At 37.5% G+C, this 21,509-nt stretch overlaps 1 protein-coding gene across 1 annotated transcript in view; it reads right to left on the reverse strand.

Annotated features, from left to right (window-relative positions):
• The window catches only part of arhgap15 (Rho GTPase activating protein 15), a 576,367-nt gene that overhangs the window by 64,196 nt on the left and 490,662 nt on the right, over positions 1-21,509 (reverse strand). Inside the window, exon 13 of the mRNA XM_067987193.1 lies at positions 18,553-18,687. Within this exon, the coding sequence (XP_067843294.1) occupies positions 18,553-18,687 (135 nt within the window). The remainder of the gene's footprint in view (positions 1-18,552; positions 18,688-21,509) is intronic.

Below are 21,509 nucleotides of genomic sequence, written 5' to 3' on the forward strand. Positions count from 1 at the left end.
GTACAGAGATAAAAGCAGATGGCGCTGCCCTGCCTAGGTGATATCCCAGACTGCTTAGCAATTGGACAAAAAATGGCATTGCTGGAGGTCTGTGAGTAGGGTGTGCATCTCTTAGCAGCAGAAATGTTAGCTGAGAAAAGGATGAGCTAAATGCAACTTAATTTTTCACATTTACATGTAAATTCTGTACCAATGTGCATACATTTTGCTCCAAGTGTTATTTGAGACATGCTCTATACTCTTGACTTTTTTGTGTGTTGACACATTTTATATCTGTGTATATTAGGCATTTTGGCACAAAATGTGAGTCTGTTCACAAAATCCTATGTTAAAGTCTTTGCATTATGCCTCATTCGTTACTTCAGACTTTATTTCATTCTTTTACTTTTCTGTAGACAAATAATTGATGAGGTGGAGTATAAAATGGCTGCTAATTCAGATGTTATTGCCAATTTCAAATAGATGGATGCTATTTGTGATACACATATATTAGAATTTAGTAAAGTAGTGTACCCCTTAATATTTACAGGTGTGGCACTAGTTTACTTAAATGATTGGACAGACTTATTAATAAATAAAGCTCTGTCCTATGAAGAGTTTAAAATGAAATTAGAATGGTAGACTCACATGAGCTTTGGCTCTGTCTGTGCCAGTGAAAGGCGTCTACTGCACTTATCTTCTGTGCCACTGGCACCTTTCAGACCCCTGCCTTAGCAACCATGGGCATCACCCAGTCAGCAATGTCTGAAACAATTTCTCAACTCACTGTTGCTATGCGGTGGATGATAAATTGTTATCTCAGCTTCCAAGTGGCCTGCAGCAGTAACAGAAAGTCAAAGAGGAATTGTTTGCTATTGTTGACTTCCCTAATGACTTTGAACTGCTGAGACTATGCAAGTATGCACTGACAGCAGAGGTTTCCAGTTTATGAATTTACAGGTAAAACTTGATGCCAAGAAGATCATCATGGATGAGTTTACCAGTTATCCTGATGGCACTCACGACTCATTTATCCATGCTAATTTAGGACAATGTAAAGATTCTTCCAGTTCTGATGGAAGGTCATCGACCTGAAACGACCTCTCCGCAGATGCTGCCTGACCCACTGAGTGTTTCCAGCATTTTCTGATTTTATTTCAGATTTTCAGCATCCGTAGTATTTTGCTTTTGATTCAGTGTTTAATTCACGGCCACTTTTCTTCCAGGAATGCCCACCTTGAAGAAGTTCTGCTCTTCCCTCCGATGACACTTTTTTTTGTCTCTTTTACCCTGTTCATCTCACTTGCTTAAAAGCTTCTGATGACAGGTCATCGACCTGAAACATTGACTCTGATTCTCTCTCCATAGATGCTGCCTGACCCACTGAATGTTTCCGCATTTTCTGTTTTTATTTCAGGTTTCCAGTACCTACAGTATTTTGCTTTTGATTTAATGGTCACATCTGGGACTGGCCATTTAAGCTGCTGCAGGCCATTCCCCATCCCCTCTTACAGTGGCATGTCCTAAGCACAGGAGGAAATACCGCTCGCAGTCTGCAAAAAATATGCGGACCCCAGCAAATTTGCTGTGATTGGTGTTAAGTCCATTTAGCAGGTGGAAATCCTGCCCTCTCACAATTTTATGGCAATCGCGCCACAGAGGAACATCTTGGCAAATTTGTGGAATAGAGTGCAAACAAGGGCAGTGAATAGAAATTTAGTTGAGGCTTTCATAGGAAACAAACAGATCTTTGATTCAACAGGGAGTAGAAGAGATGAAGTTGGCATTGAGCGGGGAGGGAGATAAAATGATTCAAGTGAGATCATAACATGGTCTGAAATGATAGAGAAGCTGGATGGGATGAATGGACCTATCTTATTCCTGCTTTTGCACATTTTGATATCTTCACTTTAAAAATGCTAATGATTCTTAATATACTTGCATGCAAACAAATTTACCTAGTTATGCTGCTACTTCCAGGCACCATCTCAAACAATGTACAATTAAAATTGACTAAAATAGCAAAAAAGGCAGCTTAATGTAGAATAATAACAGCTGATGATAGCAGCTGTTCAGTTTGTCAATGAATTTGTTCAGCTTGCTGGCAAAATGTGCAGATCAGGGATGCAGTTCATAATAATGTTGATGTAGCAAGCATTTGCTATTAAACGGAACCTCTGGAAAATGATGTGAAACATCGTATACCTTGAAATAACATGAAACTTCAAAGGACATTTATAGCACACCTACCAACTCTGGTCCCCTATTTCCTCCAGCAGTGACAGCCGGGCTCATGACTGCCTGCTGCCAGCTTTGGGTGCAGCTGTTGTGCCTACTGGCTCAATCCCACATGGGCATAAAGAGCCACTGCATTGGCAACACCTCCCAAAGAGCACTGCTGTTATGGTCTTTTCAAGTGAAATTTCATGTCAAAACCTGCAGCTCCCTACAACATGACTTCCTTGTTAACAAACTGTAAACATGATCTACTCTCAAAGCTTTGAAAGATGTTTGATTCACATGGCATTGACTTTAGTTAATCTGAAATGGATTCTCTGGTCGGTCAATTTTGTGACATAATGTAGTCATGCAGCAGCTCAACTAGCTAAGGATATACTTCCAGGTCATGGGTTCAAGTTGCAATGCTACCTGTTGTTGGAATTAATTCGTTCAAGTTTTGTTATATCTTAGCTACGCAAAGCATCACCAGGGAAGATGTCATAGTCCAATTTATTGTGCTCAAACCATACCTCCCATTGGCTGATATAATGATTGGCAGCAGACATATACCTGTAGTGCAGCCGATCGGTACCTCCTTGATGGTAAAGAGGACTATATGGAGATAGGTTACTCCCACAGAAAAGTAGATGGTGGGGAACAGATCTTAATCTAATTTTAAAAATGTCTTCTAAAAGAATGTTGTAGCTTCAAAGGAATTAACATTTTGGCTTATTTATATAAAATGAAGTTATGGAATAAGCTACTTTGACATTTAATGCAGGAAAGTAGGTGCAGAACAAGGTCTACAGTATGGATTTGATTTATTTATGCCATTATGCATCTTCCATGACTTTTTTTCTCCATGACATTCTTTGAATGTCAGCATTGTCACTTCTTAAGAATTGGCTCCTACAAATATATCTACAATGTCAAGTTGTGTGTAGGGTACTAGGGGACTATGGATGCCACAGCAGACTTGGAAACTTGGTGTTAGATATTTGATTTTGATTTTATTTTAGTATTTGGCTTCTTGAGATTTGTAATTTTGATATTTATGGAAGTGAATCTAAAGATCTAATCTTAGTCTTGCCAGCTAACATGTGGGTCTTCTAGATTCATACAAAACATTTCTGCTCCCAATGATCTTGCAAAAAAATGAATGCAGATTCCATTTTTGCCACTAAGAGTCAAATAAAGACCTTATTCTCCTCCTCCTGCCTGCCAACAACCACTGGAAGAATCCTTTCCCATTCTGACCTTCCCACAATCGAAAAGCAGGTGCTAAAACTAAATATTTTTCAATGATACTGTGCCTCCAACAACACCCATGTATCCATCCACCAATCCAAATAATGATGACAAATGTTTGATAAAATCTATATGATAGGAACATATATGTGTGCAAAGAGGTTTATCCCTCTATTCCTCTCAGAATGTGTAGTCCCATTTTTAAAAGCGGCAGCTGATTTAAAATCTGCAATGATCTGAATTGAATAAAATTCAGGGATTGGAGTTGTGATCTGAACTCGCCCGATTTGAGGCAGTTTGAGTTTAGAATTCATTTTTATGCTCACTTTTGCTGGCTGTTTATCAGTGGCATTTCGACATAATTATTAGAATAACCTGGAAGAGCAGAGACTGTTCAGTTGGCAAAGGGGTCTGTGTGATTTTACATGCAGTACTAGTAAGCTAGCCGCACAATTCCCCCTCTCAGAGTTGGCCAAATGCAAGATGACAGGATGACATCAACCATCAGTAATGACATCATCAAAAGCTATTGCTACAGGATCCTTAAATGACATCTTGGCATATGTGCAATTCCAAATTTGAGCTGAAAACATGTTTTCCTATAATATGGTACAGCTTTAAAGCAGGTCCAGTAATAAAAGGAACTGACTGAATACAGTTCAGTCAGTAATTTCAGCCCATTTTTCAACATGTGGTTCATTCCAGCTCAGACTGACATAAAGCAACCCTACCCGTCTACCCAAGAGGTTAGTGTACTCTCTAGGCACACGGCAACACTCTGCCCTCATAAACCTGTGCGCACTGGGACTTGCTGAACATGCTCTAGGGCTGGATGACATCTCCCTTCAGTGTGCCAACATTGGTCCCTCAGCACAATGTAGACTACAGTGTGCTGACTACAGACTGCGTGCTCCGGATGATTTAATATACACAAGCATCAAAGTACTTTCTTTCGTAATTACATTTTTTTTTAACAAACTTAGTGCCAGCCATTTTATGAACAATCAGCCTCATACAAAAATTACTGGTATGGTTAAAAAAAAAGGTAGAATGCAGTGTATTAAGCAGATACAGTACTCCAAACTTTTATTTGACATTTTATTTGGCTTTGAAAAATGACCAGCCGTTGGATTATAACATAATTTGTCTTGTCTTTATTACCAGCACAAAGGACACCATTCATTAATTATTCTGCCGTTGCAGCTTAACACTGCCTGGAAAGGTCCCTCTTTGGACAGATGGCTGCAAAGATGTTATTTATATCAATCAGTTCAAAATGCTCAACAAGGATTACTGTTTCTGTGACTACAATGATTTATTTCTTTCTACCTCACACACCCTACACCTCCTGCCCATTGTAGGAACTGTTATTTTCAGTATGAGTATGAACATTGGCAATATTGTACCAGCACAACAAGAAATACTAAGCAGAGCAGATTGTTTTTATTATTCCGATTTTGTACAAAGTAAATGCTTTAGGCAAACAATATCTCTCTACCTCAATTATCCTTAAGTTAGCCACTAAAATAATTTATGAGTGTACCAAATACTTTTTAATAGCCTGGTATTCGCTCATTCTATGTTTTGATATGTTTTTTGCTATTCTAAGACTTTGTAAAGCCATGTAAAACTTAACATTTATTAGAGTAACCTCCTTAAAATGTATAGAAGACTAAACTCCCTTTAAAAATGTTTTAATTATTTTAATCTGCATTGACACATAGTGGCTAAACAGGTTAACTAAATAAGTTTTACAGAGCCAAATGTGTATGAGTCATGTCAGAGTCCTGAAAAAAAGATCTGACCTCCAGCCTTTTAGAGGATATCCTGAATGCTGACAGAAGACAAGCGTATTTGTTTTTTATGGCCTAATCTACTCTCGTTTACACCCAATACTTGTCACTGTTTTATGGAAATACGCTTTGTTCATTCAGAAACATTTTCTCAAATGTAACTGGGTTAATATCTCATTCCTCCCCATGTAACCAATATTATACACAATTGAAAACCTGTTAGCCTGACAAACATTACGTGTACAGTTATTGTATTTTGTTTGGAACTAAGAGTAAATCAGAATACTATAATGCCAACAGGAGCAGTAATGCATGTTATTTTTTTACAATGTACAATAAAATTACTCGTTTTCTTTTAGGCAATTTAACAGTATAACCTTGCCATTAGGAAATGCTTGCTGGAATTAAACCTCATCTAGCCAAATATCAGCAACATGCAAATAACCTTGCAGGTTCTGATTAAGATTTTAACCGTATCCTTTTGCTTTTAGTTGAGGAAAAACAAAGTCTTTGTGGATCTAAGTTGTAATTTATTAAACATGAAAGACCCCTTGATGAAATATAGAAATGAGATACATTTTGCATTTCAAAGATTTAAGCTGACAACTTACTTGCATGCAAATGAGGGAGAGATTTGTAAAAATATTTGAAAAGAAATGATTCTTGAATGTACTTATTACAATAATGCGGCATGTAGATAAGTGTAACATGCTACACAAAACGGCATTCATTTCTCCAAAGTGTTGAAATTAGCTTCATTCTGCCATTGTGAATTAATGTTCATCTGCCAGAAAGCTGAATACGCAAGAAATGCAAAGAATTTGTAATAAATTTGTTAATTACATATTTAAGTAGTGCAACTCTGTTGTTTTCCCAGTATGTTTTCAAAAGTAGGCTTGTTAATGCAACTTTTGATCATTTCTATTTAATTCAATGCAGTCTCGCTTAAAATTCCTTCAGTTCAACACATTCAAGAGCTCTTTATTTGCTAGCAAAATCAGATATGCTATATTACATATATTTTATCATTTTGCTCATCACATTCCCATTTGTCGAATGCAAATAAGACCAATCTAAGTGCTTTTAAACTGCAATTTAAATGAAGAATGTGACTGGCTCTATCAAAATCTGTTTAAGGTTGCCATGGTTGACATATCAGTAGGGTCAGAAACATGAGCAACAAAGGTCACCTATCCAAATTGATTTACAACCTTTCAACCTTTTGTTACTTGATTACGCCAATGTTTATAATACAGCAAGAAATTTATTCAATGGCTCTGGACAGTTCTACTCCATTCTAAATGGCTCCTCATTGGGTTCTGTTTTCTGAATTGTTTATACTTTTCAGATCAGATACTATGCTCTTCACCATTACTACAATTTGTAATTTATTTAGAATAACAATGGCATTTTAAGTGAGCATTGTATGAATTGAAAGTCTGAAGTACAATTGCTGCTGTATTTGTATACCCATAACATAAATCCAGATCCCTGCCCATCTTATTACATGCACATAAAAAATATACTGGTCATACGGTTTTTCAGAGTACTTTAAATATTTGAATCAAATGTACTGGCTAAATAGTAAACTAGTATCATACTGGTAAAGCATCATATGAACAGTGTAACATATTTTACCAGTATAGTACACATTATATTGCATTTTATATGTATCAGGTTTGTTATTATAGTATTGTTATTAATGGAAATAGATAGTGCAATGATGCAATAAATATTTGTTCATCCTGTCTCCATGAAAATTCAACACATTTTACACCTTTTCAAATTAACTTTGTTTTATTCAGTATCGTTGCTTTTTCAACAGATTTTTTCTCAGAATGACACCTGGCTGGTGTATCAAATCCACAACTCTGCCTTCAATTAAAATGCTTCATGATCTTTATACTTACAATTTGAAGTCAGTCTCGTTAAGATTAGACTTTAGTTTGAATTTTCATGCTGATCATTGCATGTTTTAAAGATGAATAACATTTATTCACTCATTAGTTTTATGCAAACTAAGATGAACATGAAAGAAAAATTGTTATAAATTATGGATAGGTTGTTAAAATCTATCTCTATGCACATTACAGTATTCCTGTTTAGAAATGACACACTCGCTTACTTTCAACAATTATGCATACTTAATGTTTTTTTTAGGTAATCAACACCAAAAAAAGCCAAATTTGTCCATTAGTGTTGGTGCAAAACAGTACATTTTGGGTAATATTAATGCCTGTAATTTTGTTTTTAAATACTGAATGTTTATGCGCATCCAATCTCATTAAACTTTTGGAGCCACACGAAATGCGTTGGCGGTCCAGATTTGGACCTCAGTCCTACATCTGTTTCCCCTGATTTAGAATGATATGGTATGGAGGAGCATGAAATGCCAATTTATAATACACTTGTGTCAATAATCCACATAACATATGAAAGGTCAAGATATGAGTAAGTTATATGGATCTTCCATCAGCATGAAATATAAATTGGTATTATTTGTTATCCCTATACTACACTATCTTCACATTAAACAAGATTCTTTGATATAAGGTACCAACCAATACTGACCGTGCAATGTAGTCATGTGACCACAGTGTGTTGGGGAAGAAAAATAGAGCATCACGATATATATAAACCATGGTAACAATGTTTGAAACAGCCTGTTCCTGATACAGTAGATTTACATCTGAAAGAAGGTTCCAAATTGAATGTATTTCAAGTGTCATTTATAGTCATTCTACAATCAAAGAAGGGGTTCAACCCAGTTGTGTAGTGTCATCATCATTATTAGTTGAATAAATGGTTCTTCATGGGTCATGTGACAAAATGGGAGTATTGAGTTCTCCAAGGATTTTTTTTGATGTTTTAAATATCATTTCCTCACAATTTTTATCCCTTTTCTGTGCAGCAAACTGCCTGAATTGAAGAGGAAACAATTCTGCAGCGGACTTCTGATTAACTGTTCTCTATTCTGTGCATAATGATGTGACTTACATATTACATAAAGAATGTAAAGTATGGGACAACAGCTTTCTTATTCAATGCAAGCAGCCTTACTGTACATACACTTTACTATATTTATTATATGTAGTGTAGCCAAGGATAATAAAAAGGGATACAGTTTATAAATGGATGTTCACATTGTGACAGTTTTAAAATATAGTTGATACTGGCTGTGAAAATGAAACTGTCTTGTTATAGGAAAACAGATTATTACAGATGAACAGTGTGTAGGTAATAACAAACTGCACCAGTATAGCACACCTGCCATTAGTTGGAGAACAGCTGTTTCCCATTTTAAGTGCCAGATTTATATAAGTTGCTCCCAATGGGAGCAATAATGTGTTACTTTTTCAGCAAATAAAGTAAATATGAGGATACAGAATAAAAACATTAACCACTTTATCACTAAGCTCCTGGTATTGTACTTTTCATATTTTAATAAGTCCAGCACTTTTCTTTCTACATTCTTTTCTTGTGATGGTCATTTACTTCAATTTTTTTTAAATCCCAGAAGATGCTATAGTTCTCATGGGAGGAATAATGGTCTGAATATATTTGTGTGAAGCTACTGTATGTTAGGTGATAGGGATCAGGGATCAAAAGCAATGAGAAAACTCAGAAGTGGCTCATGATATCTGTAGTTTTTTGAGAAGGTTTGTTGAGTAAAACTTAACTGCAGTTTTCGATATTCCTGATATATCTATCCATTCTCATGAAAACGCTTGCATTAATGATCACTCTAAATAGTATGACTAAGACATTACAACTTATCAGTATAAGAAGTGAGATACTATATTGGATCGCCATTGGCAAAGGTCAACCCTGCAATTTGGAAACATATTCACCAGAGAATAACCTCTGTGATTTCAATCTGCCCTTGCCTTCTCTCCTCTGAATTCACTGTCCTCCCTAAACCTCTCCCGCCATCTAAACATCCTCATCCATTTTCATGGCCAACCCCTTGACCTTACCATCTCCCATGGCCTCTCTTACTGCCATGGTCTCAATCACTAACAAAGCAATCTCTGACCGCTTCCTTCTGACCCTCATTTCCCACACCCCTCTACCCAACTTCCAACCGCACTTTCTACTGCCTCCGCTAAGTCACATTTGCACTTTCAAACTCCCAACTGCCTATCCTTTGGTCCTCTATCCTCCACGATACCTCCAAATCTGTTGATTTCCTCAACTACTCCCTCACCTCCACCTCTGATGCCTAAATCCTGAGGAAAACTTTCATTACCTCCTAACCCTGCCATTTGCCTTGGTATGTTCTCCATCTTAGATCCCTCAAGTCCAAGGGGGGAAAGATTGAGTGGATTTGGTGCACAACTGGCTTAGCCATCCATTGTTAGATCAGGCCAGACAACAACTTTCCAGGTTTTACTTTTCACTTTCAAAACGGTCCACTACTCTAGGATCATGTTGGAGAGAAGAATAACCCCCAGCATCTTTTCTCTACTACCAATAGTGTCTTTAAACCTTTCTCCCCTTTCCTCTAATCATAAGTGCGAGGAGCTCATGGATTTATTTGTCACCAAGATACTAACCATCTGTCCAGCTTCCTCTGCCGCTTCCCCCTTCCCCTTATCCACCAAGCCAAATCTTCCCCTCAGTCCTGTTCCCTCCCTCCCACCTGAGATCTGAAACCCATCTCTTTATAGTTTCTTTCCCATCTTCCCCTCCAATTCATCTCATGCAAGAGACTCATCCTCTGCTTCTTTGACACCTTTCCCACTCCTCCACTGCCTCTGAGCTGTCTGACATCCGGTCTTGGATGAGCTGTAGTTTCCTCTAGCTAAACATTGGGAAGACTAAAATAATCATCTCTAGCCTTGCTACAAACTCAGTACCATAACCACCCACTCCCCGGCCACTGTCTCAAACTGAAGAAACTGTTTGGAACCTCAGCATCCTATTCAATCCCGAGCTGAGTTTTTGACCGTATGTGCTCTCTTATCACAAAGACTCCTTCCTTCCACCTCCATAATATTAGCCGCCTCCACCTCAACCAGTCTGCCACTGAAGCCTTCATCCAAGCCTCCATACTTGACTATTCCTATGCTTTCCAGGCCAGCCTCCCATCATCCACTCTCCATAAACTTCAGCTCATCCAAAGTCCTGCTGCCCATATTCTATCCTGTACCAAGTCCTGCTCACCCATCATCCCTGCCCTTGTTGACCTACTTTGGCTCCCGGTCCTCCAATGCCTCAAATTTAAATTTAATGTCCTTGTGTTTAAATTTCTCCAGCGATTCGCACCTCCCACCTCTGTAACGTTCTCCAGCTCTACAACCCACCTTCAAACTCTCTGTTCCTCGGACTCTGGACTCTTGTTGAATTCTCCCTCCTTTCACCCTGCCATTGGCAACTGTGTCTTCAGCCCCCTAGGCACCATGCTCTGGAATTCCCTCCCTCAGTCCCTCCATATCTCCACCTGCCTCTCCTCCTTTAACACCTTCTATAAAGCCACCTCTTTAACTAAGTTTTTGGTCACTTATTCTAATATCTCATTCTTTGGCTGAATGTCTGCTATTCTTCCTTATGTCGATGTGATATGCCTTGGGACATTTTTCTACATCAAGGTGCTATATAAATGCCTATTGTTGTTGTTGTTCCTGCCCAAACTTGGAGAATGCAAAGAACAACAGTTACAGCTTATTTAATGTTAACAGCGGAAATAAACTCCTTTGACTAAGGACAGTTGATAAGATTGAGTATGCCTAACAATGCTATGACAAAATGGTATCTTAGTAGATTCAGCCAGACACAGAGTAGGGATATAACAGCATATGATTTGATTTAATAAACATTTTGAGAATGTTAAAAACAATGTGGAACTACAACAAACAAATCTTTAAGGTATGATTACATATCAAACTGGACTTTCTATCTTCTTAGCAAACTGAAAATGGACCAAATTATTGATAACTCAGTTTTATCTTTCGATTGCCCAGCCAATCTTCAATTTTGCTCGGCAGTTCAAATGTTGTTTCAATATTGCTTTTGTATCTGATACCACAGAGAGGTAGAGAGAACAATCTAGCAAAGCACCAATTCTTCTGATTTATTCAGTGGCAGTCAGACCTGTACCAGTAGCAACAAGAAGTAATGGAACTGAACCAGACCAGTTAGCAAAATGGGCTGGTCTGTTTCCTTTAGTTTTTCTCCAAGAAGATTTTGTGATATCCTTATGTGGTTTCACCAGGCAAGGGTTAATAAAAATGAGGCTTACGTTCCATAAGATGCATTTCCAGGTTTGCAGGTCAGAATTCACATATTCTATTTTCTGAAAAACTGATTCATTGGTGAAAGCACTGCACCGTGATGTTTCCTTTATGGGTATATCTTTTAGCATTGCTCATAAAAACTCAATTCATCAACATGAATTGTTGACTTTATTGCATGATGTCATTAACAACGAGCTCACAATAGGGTGAATTTGTCACATAGGCAGGTGGTTTGAGATCTCTCAGTGATACCGAATGATATAAATTCTAGTTTTTTTGTAAATTTATGCCAAGTTCCAGGCAGTAAACACAGCTGCCTTGATTCTCTTCCAGAATAACAGCTTGGAAAGACATGGAGGAGTTCTCTAAATCCACCTGAGGACCCGGCCTATAAACAAAATAATGGCAGCTTGTTGACGGCTACATAATTTGGTGGACTAAGACATTGGTCAAAGACCCAGTCCTTCGCTTAGAAAAATCATGGTTTCAATCCAACCGTGGGATGAATGACAAAATATTTCTTGCTGACAGTGATCAGCGACTGTAAATAAAATGAATTTTGGCAATCGAAATATAGTCTTTCAGAAATGGGAGTCTTCAGCATAAAATACTGCTAGTTTGGCAACACCAGATCAGGGAAAAACATCTGGAGAATGAAAAAAAATTATTTGATATGATGGGACATGCTCTGCTTAAGGTATAGCTTTTGATATATTCCTGCCCTAAACAGTCTAGTGCTGACATCAAAGAATGAACAGAACTATTCTTCCATCCAAGACTATAAATGTGTTATTCCCCTACAGTACAATGTGACAGACCTACACTTAGGGACTGAAGATGTATAAATAAAATTTAAATTTACCAAATAATATTCTTTGTGGATTCTTCCTAGGTTGGAAAGGGAACAGCAAAGATTATAAAAGGAATCTGAGAGTTTAGCCTTCTAAATGGTTCTAAATGTGGTTACTACTCTGTGTAAAGAGTGATTTTTTTCTTAAAGTATCTAAAGTCGCTGTCCATCACCCTATAGTTTGATTCTTTGGTTCATCCTGACAGCGTTGAGAAGGGTTCAACAGCAAATATTCATGAGGCATATTCTATACTGGTTACCAGCTACACTTTATACCTGCAACAAGGAAAAGCTATGTAACAGAGGAGATTATTCAACCTTGCATAGTAAATTGTTACGTGCATGGAAAATATAGGAAATGATTAAAAATGCACAGTTAACATTTGTTAAGCAACTGTATAAGGAAAACCAATTAAAATGTGGTATCCACAAACTGTGATACATCCATAAACTGTGAATTCAAAAGATAATTTTCACCTGGGCTGAAATACATCTACTTAATTAAAGAATGCAAGTCAATAAAATATCTGCTTAAAGTTACATTAATTAGTCATCCTTTCCAAGGGTTTCTTATGACTGCAGCCAAAGATATATCTCTGCAATAGTCATTTAACCCTTCAAAGCCTATTTTTCCATACTACTCTAATGGGTTTAATTTTCTCTAGCACATTGATTAACATAGTTGTGTAAAGCTCTTTTACACAAATATTTTAATAGAGTTGCTAATCTATTTGTTTTAAATTGGCTAACAACTGAATTAAAATAACGTACAAAGGAATGTTGAGACTAGTGACAACTGATCATATTAAGCAGTTACCAAATGGGGAAATTAACCTTTAACTCTTCTCATTTTTGACAAAATTATACAAGTTGATCACTGTAATCTACAGACTATTTTGAGAAGAAAAAGTTTCACTAAGGCATTTGTCATTGTTGCTTTTCACATAAGAGTAAAAAAAAATCAAATGCAGACCTACAGATAACATTTCATACATAGAGATCTTGTGAGATACAGGCTTTTCAGACATTGCCACTGTCTTGAATCCTGCTATAAAACAGTTGCTGAACTCCCTCAAATTTGACCTAGAGAACCTTGTGTAATACAACCCTCATGAAATGGTTGACATTGATGAATAAGTTTCTGTCTAATGATCACAGTCTTTCACCACTGTTCCTAAAAGCCAAACTTTTCTCTTTAAATGAGAAAGATAAATTATGTATAAATTATTGTTTAAACTAAAGTGTAGAAATATTTTCTTACATTTGCATTAATAATGGAGGACATCTATTCTTACATTTCCACCAATAATTGGTTCTAATAAAAACATTTTGTGACTTCAATGACCCAAATCCAGTTCTTTAACACATTAGAAAACATTACAAGCTTGAGGTTAGTTCTTCTCAGACTACAGTCGCCATGAATGTAAATGATTCTACAGTTTTGCTTGTTAAGGGATATTATATTATTTAAGTAAGCATCTTCAAGATGCACTGCAGCAACTCGCCAAGGCTCCTTCAACAGCACCTCCCAAACCCGCGACCTCTACCACCTAGAAAGACAAGGGCAGCAGGCACATGGGAACAACACCACCTGCACGTTCCCCTCCAAGTCACACACCATCCTGGCTTGGAAATATATCGCTGTTTCTTCATCATCGCTGGGTCAAAATCCTGGAACTCCCTACCTAACAGCACTGTGGGAGTACTTTCACCACACGGACTGCAGTGGTTCAAGAAGGTGGCTCACCACCACCTTCTCAAGGGCAATAAATGATGGCTTTGCCAGCGACACCCACATCCCATGAACGAATAAGAAAAAAACAGCCCAGGGAGGTTTAGAGCCACCAGAATCTCAAAAGGCTTTCAGTGAAATCTTGCACCCAGTCAACCCCTGCACTGCTTACACAAGGGAAGCCCTTAAGGTGTGGTAAGTTAGATGTCACAGATCGGAAATAAAGCACAAGTGCCAATAAGGAATATGATGCCACCCCAAGCCACAAACAGAGGAAATAAATGCCTCGCACTTGACTTGAACTGTTGTGCTGAGTATTTATTCATCATTGGTTATAATACAGAAAGAGCCCAGCATAAGATACCAATGGATAAGAACTGAGTATGCAAGTGTCGGACAAGGTTGCTTGGGCATGTTTACTTGGCAGATTGTGATTGCCCCGATAAGAAATGATATAGCTGTAGCACTCCTTGGAAGCCATTTTGAAATAGTGCTTGGCACACCATCTTCCTTCCTATACTGTTGGTACTTCTGCTAATTCATTATTGGCATTTTCTCCTTCTCATTTTGCCATGTCTTGGCTTTCCCAGTTATTAAAAATGCATAATGAGTCTCTTTTCAAGGTGAGGTTATGGAGCATGCAGCAGATGACAATTATTTTGAAAACCCTAGATTAGGAGAGAGATTTATACTAGAAGGCTGTCTCTGTTCACTGCTTCAAAACACCAATTGTATGGTTGATAATAATTCTGTAGCTTGAGCTTTAATGCACCAACACTTAACTTTTGACTATGGCTGGTGCACGGATGTCTTAAGTCATGATTGCATTGAGTAGTCTCTGTCTTCCTGGTACTATCTTAACATTCTGTATTGTCCTTCAAATAAAGGCACAAACTAGTGTCTTAGAATAAAGGTACCATGAGGGCTTCATTGTCCTACATGATTCTATGTTGGTGGTTGTGTACCATCTCCATCCTGAGATTTAAAAATTGCTTTTGGGTCATAGAGGGCATAGCATTGTGCACAGAGGCCGAAATGACAACTTGGGTGCAGCTAATGTGCCTCTTAAGTGTTATGGCTAAAAAGCACAGTGACCAAATTAGATTCAATTAAGTATGAAGAAGGAGCAGGAAGAGAGCCATTGCTTTCTGGACCAGACTGCTATGACATGTGGTGAGTATGGAGTTACGACAACCCTCAAAAAGGGAGCTTGACAAGTTCATGACAGAAGAGGGTATTCCCAGTTATAGAGGATAAGTTGCTAGTTAATAGTGATTGTGATGAGTCATGGCCTATCTTGGAGCTTGCTAGAATGAGTTAGGAAGCCAGAGAGCAGTTTGCTAGATTTTTTCCTGAATTGGCTAAAACCTTTTTTTCTCTTTTTTTCCCTCTCCCAGAGATAGCATGATTAGGGGTGGGTGGATGGTGTACGGGGTTGCATCATTGACCGGATGGGAGGACTGGTTGGACCTGATGGCCTTTTCTCACTCTTCTCTTCATATGTTTGTATGTCTGTGCACCATTTTCAGTTTAGAGACATCATTAGGAAAAGAGATCCGAAGCAATTTGGTGACCAGCCATCAGTGGTGAACCTTCAACTGTAGTTTGGAAGTGAACCTAGGTCTATGTTGCATGTAGCTTATTAACAAATGGAAAAGACCAGAATTGAAAGGAATTAGTAGGCAGGTACGTAAGTTTGTTTATTTTTCTTCATTTTATTATCACTTAATTCTGTTGGATGTAGGACTCCATTGTGCCAAGGAGGAGAGAGAAGTAGTTAGTTGTGTTCATTGGAGCAGTGCAATCTGCATGCAAATCCAACAATAATTTTGGGCTCTATGTATATCACATACTTCCATGAAATTGTATTATTACACTAATGTTATCACTGCTTCATGGAGCAGGGCCATTGAATAATAATCTAAAATCTTTCTGAAGTAACAGAGTCAAAAATGAAGTACTCTTGAAAAAAAGGATGGGTAAGAGCAGGCCAGATATAATTTATTGTACTAACATTGTATAGACTATACCTGAAATGCAACGTAATTGAAGTCCATCTAAAACAGCTGGTAGAACCATTTAAACTAAAATGAGTCTCCAATCCTCTGATTAATCAGACACGTCCACAGACAGCACGGGAAGCCACAAAGACAGACTGTACTTGTTTCATTTGTTGTCATTGTAGTTGTCAATTTAATCACCAGACTTTATTTTAAACTGCTTGTCAGATACGAAATGTAGAAATGGTAAAGTCATATTTAATGGGTCTGTAACCATTTTGTCAAGATCAGGTACATTAAGGAGGTGTGGCCATGACAGAAATTAGTGCAAATGTCTTGAAACTGCACACTGTGATATTAGTAATGAGTGCAATCATATGGGATTCTTCTCTCTCCTATTTTAATGAAGATGTTAATCCATTTACTTTGAATGGGTTAATGCCTATGTAACCAATTTGGCACAAAGCAATTTCAACTCAACAGCGGGCTAAAACCAGTAAATTTTGAATCTGTTATATATATATTTTTTAAAATGACAGTGAATCCAATAGAGCCAAATTAAATCAAAAATCTTGAATTTTTCAAAATGAATCCAAACTGAAACATATTAAACTATAACTGCATTCAGGCCTCATTTCTATTTATTTTCTCATCATACTTGAAACAGTTTAAGTTTGTCATTTAGGAAAAATCCTTATTTGTTGACCTGTTGACTCGTGTAATTTATAGTACATAGAAAAATCAAACAGTAATTGGGTGAGAATTTCTTTATAACTGGGAATCCCTGCTTTACTGGTTAGGCTTCAGCTAGAGTGTCCAATTGTGTCCAATTCTGGGCACCACGCTTTAGGAAGGATGTCAAGAGTGTCTTAGAGAGGTTGCAGAGGAGATTTATTAGAATAATACCAGGAATGAGAGACTTCAGTTATGTGGACAGATTAGAGAAGCTGGGATTGTTCTCCTTAGAGCAAGGAAAGTTATGGGGAGATATAATAGAGGTGTTCAAAATTATGAGGGGTTTTGATAGAGTAAATGAGGAGAAACTGTTTCCATTGGCTGGTGAGTCGGTAACCACAGGACATAGATTTAAGGTAATTGGCAAAAGAACCAGAGGTGAGATGAGGAGAATTTTTTTTAATGCAGCGAGCTGTTATGATTTGGTATGCAGTGCATGAAAAGGCGGTGCAAGCAGATTCAATAGTAACTTTCAAAAGACAATTGGATAAATATTTGAATAGGAAAAAGTTGCAGGGCTATGCGGAAAGAACAGGGGAGCGGGCCTAATTGGATGGCTCTTTCAAAGAGTTGGCACTGGCATGATGGGCTAAAAGACTTCCTTTTATGCTGTAAGATTCTATGATTCTATGCTTCTATTACAAGGAATTGGATAGATTTGAAAGTTGCACTGCACTCCAAAATGAAGATTATTGTAACATAGTGAGGAAGAGCATGGGGATTTCATTCCTGTAGTATGTAGCACAACAGGTATATATCTTCAGAATATAAATTTAATAAATTATTATTCACAGAGTCCTAAAAATAGTCAATGCTGCCAAAGTATGAATAAAATAGTGGTGTGTACAATGCCCTTGTTTATCGCAAAGGTATGTAAGTTGGAAACTCTAAATGTTTTAATAAATGTTATTCAGATGATTGAAATCAATATCATGACCTGAGGATCTTATAAGCCAATTTAGGTATCAGACATTTGTGTTATGATAAAACGTTATCAGCAGAATTTAAAAAAAAATTGTGTGAAGTAAATCAAAACTGTGATGATTTCTTCAAGCTGTATCTCTGCCCCAAAAAGTGATCTAAATCATGTGCATTTTGGCATTCTACCTCATTGGCCAAAAATCCAATTTGTTTCCATTTTACAAGTTAATGGTTCTTCTCAATTCGAAAATAAATAGGATGAATTTATCCTGTTATTTAAGTTTAATGTATTTGTAACTCCCTCCCTCCTTGCCATTCATTCAGAGTGTTTTCTTTCAAAGCATTGAAAGGAAGATGCTTCAACAAACAAAACAAAACTGTTAAAACCACTTCTGATTGGTGCCAGTGAGAATTTTAGCAATAAAATCCCACAATGCAACTGAATAATGAAGCATGGGAACGTGTAGTAATTAAACCAATAGTTTATCATTCCTCTGAACCTTCTGGTTGCAAATCTGCTTACAGAATTAGTGACAAACAATCAGGTAGAACTAAATATTGGTTGTAAATTTAAGTGGGACAGCTTGTATTTTTCAGTATTACAACATTGCTTGAAGTAAGTACAAAAGTGTACTATCAAAATAAATTGCTGTCATGAATATTAAGAAACTGGAACTGAATAAACACAACTATATTCAGGGCACTGATTTATGGATGCCATTCAGCTAGCAAATTAAAAAAAAATATATTAACCTCATCCTGCTAAGTGGTTGAGTGCAGAATCGCGAATTGCTCCTTTAGTGCTCTGAGGGTTAAATTAACATTGTATTGTACTTACTTATGGCGTCCACAAATTGATCAAAAAAGCTGTATGGAAAAAGTGGCTCAGGCAGCTCTCTGAAAAACATCTTTAGTGCTCCGGTGACGACGTGGATGTCCTCCCACTGGCTGTCATCCAAATTCAGCTTCTCTTCTGGGAAAACATGAGGAGAAATGGAACAACTGGTTTTAATGAAACAATTACAAGACACTAATTATTATGTTAATGTTTGCCTACTATCATCAGCAACCGTTAACAGCCTCCTGCACCTAGAGGTTTAGAACTGTGCAATTTTCCACAGAAGAACATATTCAGTGGAATACCATCTGCAGGAATGTAGCGCGCACACACACACACAAAAAAGACACAAAGACTCATGCTCATTGACTGGAGATGTCAGGTACACTTATACCCATAATGCTTTTGCTGGAAAATTAACATCACCACTGAACATGATTCAAAGCTATTAGCATTCAAGGCTAAGGGGGGCTGTGCAGTGGCAGCAACTGCTGGCTGAGCTGAACTCATGGGACCGGCCTGCAGGCCTTGCAGAGCCAACATGAGACATATGCTAAACATGGCAATTGAAAATGAGCTATTACTTTACATGTGTCAACTCTGCCACGTACAAGGGAATTAAAGATAACTCCCCTTTTTTTGCTTGAATTTGGTGCCAGTTCGGAATGTGTGGGAGGGAGAGGAGTTACCTCATTACACTCCCCCTCCTAACCAAAATCTTGCTTCTTTGTAATAATTTTTTCCAGACTTAAAAAAGAACAGGTAGGAAGAGCCATACCTGCACTCAAATAGCAGTAACATCAGTATTAATGTACAGACTGGATAAGCACATTTTTTCAAATCCCAGTTTGATCATGGCTTAATCTGTATGCATATAACTATTTCTATTAAAAACAAATCTGGCTACACACCACAGATTTTTAAGAAAAATTCTTGTTGACCTATTACTTACAATAGAATCCTGCTACTGCAATTGGTGTAAAAATGTGTCAGACGGTATCTATTGGCACGGATTATCATTATCTAGTTGTCAACTGAATGAAATTTCCAATGGAAGAATGGTTTTGAATAGTAGCTGATAGGTTGAGAATATAATATGTGCATGAAGAAACATGCATTAAAAAACACTAAACAGAGGAATGTACACTTATATAGGATTATTAGGCTCGTGATATAAAAATCATTAGCTTTAGTTAATATAAATACTGAATTGTCCCAGTATCTGTCCAATTTCAGATCAACTGCACTCCTCTAGTTTAGAAACAGTCTATCCATGGCTAAAAGCCTGAATGAAACTTGTAGCTGCATCTAGTCTAGGGTAGAAGTGCACTAATGTACCTCTTCAGTAGCAATGCTGTATTGCCAGATCTATAAAATCATCACTACCAACAGTCTTGATGTAAAAAGAGTGTCTCTGTTACAGTTCTAGATTAAGTACATTTGCCACCTGTATTTATAGGATTATAGTCTTACAATATTACACCTTCAACTATTAAATAAAGAACCTTACTTTGTCTCTCATAAATGTTCCAAAGTGCTTTACATGCAATTAATTACTTTGAAGTGCAGTCACTGTTATTACATACTGAAACATGGCAGCTATTTTACACAATGAGATTAATGATCGGTTAATCTATTTTTGGTGCTGTTGGTTGAGAGAAGAACATTGCAAGAACACTGGGAGAATCCTGTGCTCTTCTTTGAAAAGTACAATGGGATCTTTAATGTCTTATTAGAAGAATTGCATCTTCAACAATTCAGCACCCCGTCAGTACTGCACCAAAGTGTCAACCCAGATTATGTGTGAAATCCTCAGAGTGGATCTTGAACTCACAACTTTCTAACTCAGAAGTGACAATACTACCAACTCAGTCAGGCTGACAAATAACCAGAGCCAGTTCTTGTTTCATTAGAACGTACACTTATTTAGGAAATCTCTGATATAAAACAGGGATTCATGTCTTTCTTTGGAGGGAGGAGGGAATGACCCAGGAAAGACTGGAGGGGGTTCTGGAACTGGCATTTCATTTAGTGTTACTTCCTTTTTGAACTTAAAAAAATGTTTGGTTCTTACTACGTGATTGACTATGCTAATTTAAACTACTCAATCTGATCATCAGATTTTCACACAACTGCATTGCTTACGTGATTGAGGGTAAATGATTATAATATTGTGCTAAATTATTCTCCAGGGGTTTCTTAAATTCATGTTTTTATCCAGAAGGGCTCAATGACACAAAAGTTCAAATTCTCAACACAGACAGTTTTACTGCAATAGTCGTCACTTCTGTGCAGTCGCTGTGGGGCTTCATAATGTGAGAAAGGCCTGATTGGCAACATGTGTGGGTAACCTACACACTTCTCTAAACGTTAAGAAAAGATGCCGTAAACGGTCTAATGTCAAAGTCCACATGTCATACACTGTGGTTTCAAGCTCTCTTTGTATTAATGCAAACACCCTTTAGCATTCACTTATTGTTACTGTGAAGCTCTATATATCTAATGGCTTGGACTTTGCTCTGAAAATAATGGCGAGCCTAACAGCGATCACCGTTATTTCAGTGCAAATGGTAGAGCAACTTCGACGACCGCACATGCGCTGTTAGACACGGAAATCCAGAAGTTGCTCTACCAGATGCCCTGCTCTTTCGTAAACTTCACGGGAAGGACATCTCGCTGGCTGACTCACCGTTCAGATGAATGGAACAGTGTGAAATTCCTGCACTGACCTGATGGATACGAAGCAATCTCGCCAAAAAAATAGTATGTTAAGTCATTTAAGTCTAAGCACCCTTTCAACTGTGTGGTAAGTCTTAATTACTGCCAAACAACCTCTCTGGCACTGAAAATTAACTTTTACAAGTGTGGAGTCTCATTCCTTTAGATTTGAATTGTTGTTGGACATGTAAAAAATGTTTTAATTTTTTTTTACATTTTCTTTTCGTCACTTTTATCTC

Source organism: Heptranchias perlo, chromosome 7, assembly GCF_035084215.1.
Source record: "Heptranchias perlo isolate sHepPer1 chromosome 7, sHepPer1.hap1, whole genome shotgun sequence".
Lineage (NCBI taxonomy): Eukaryota > Metazoa > Chordata > Chondrichthyes > Hexanchiformes > Hexanchidae > Heptranchias > Heptranchias perlo.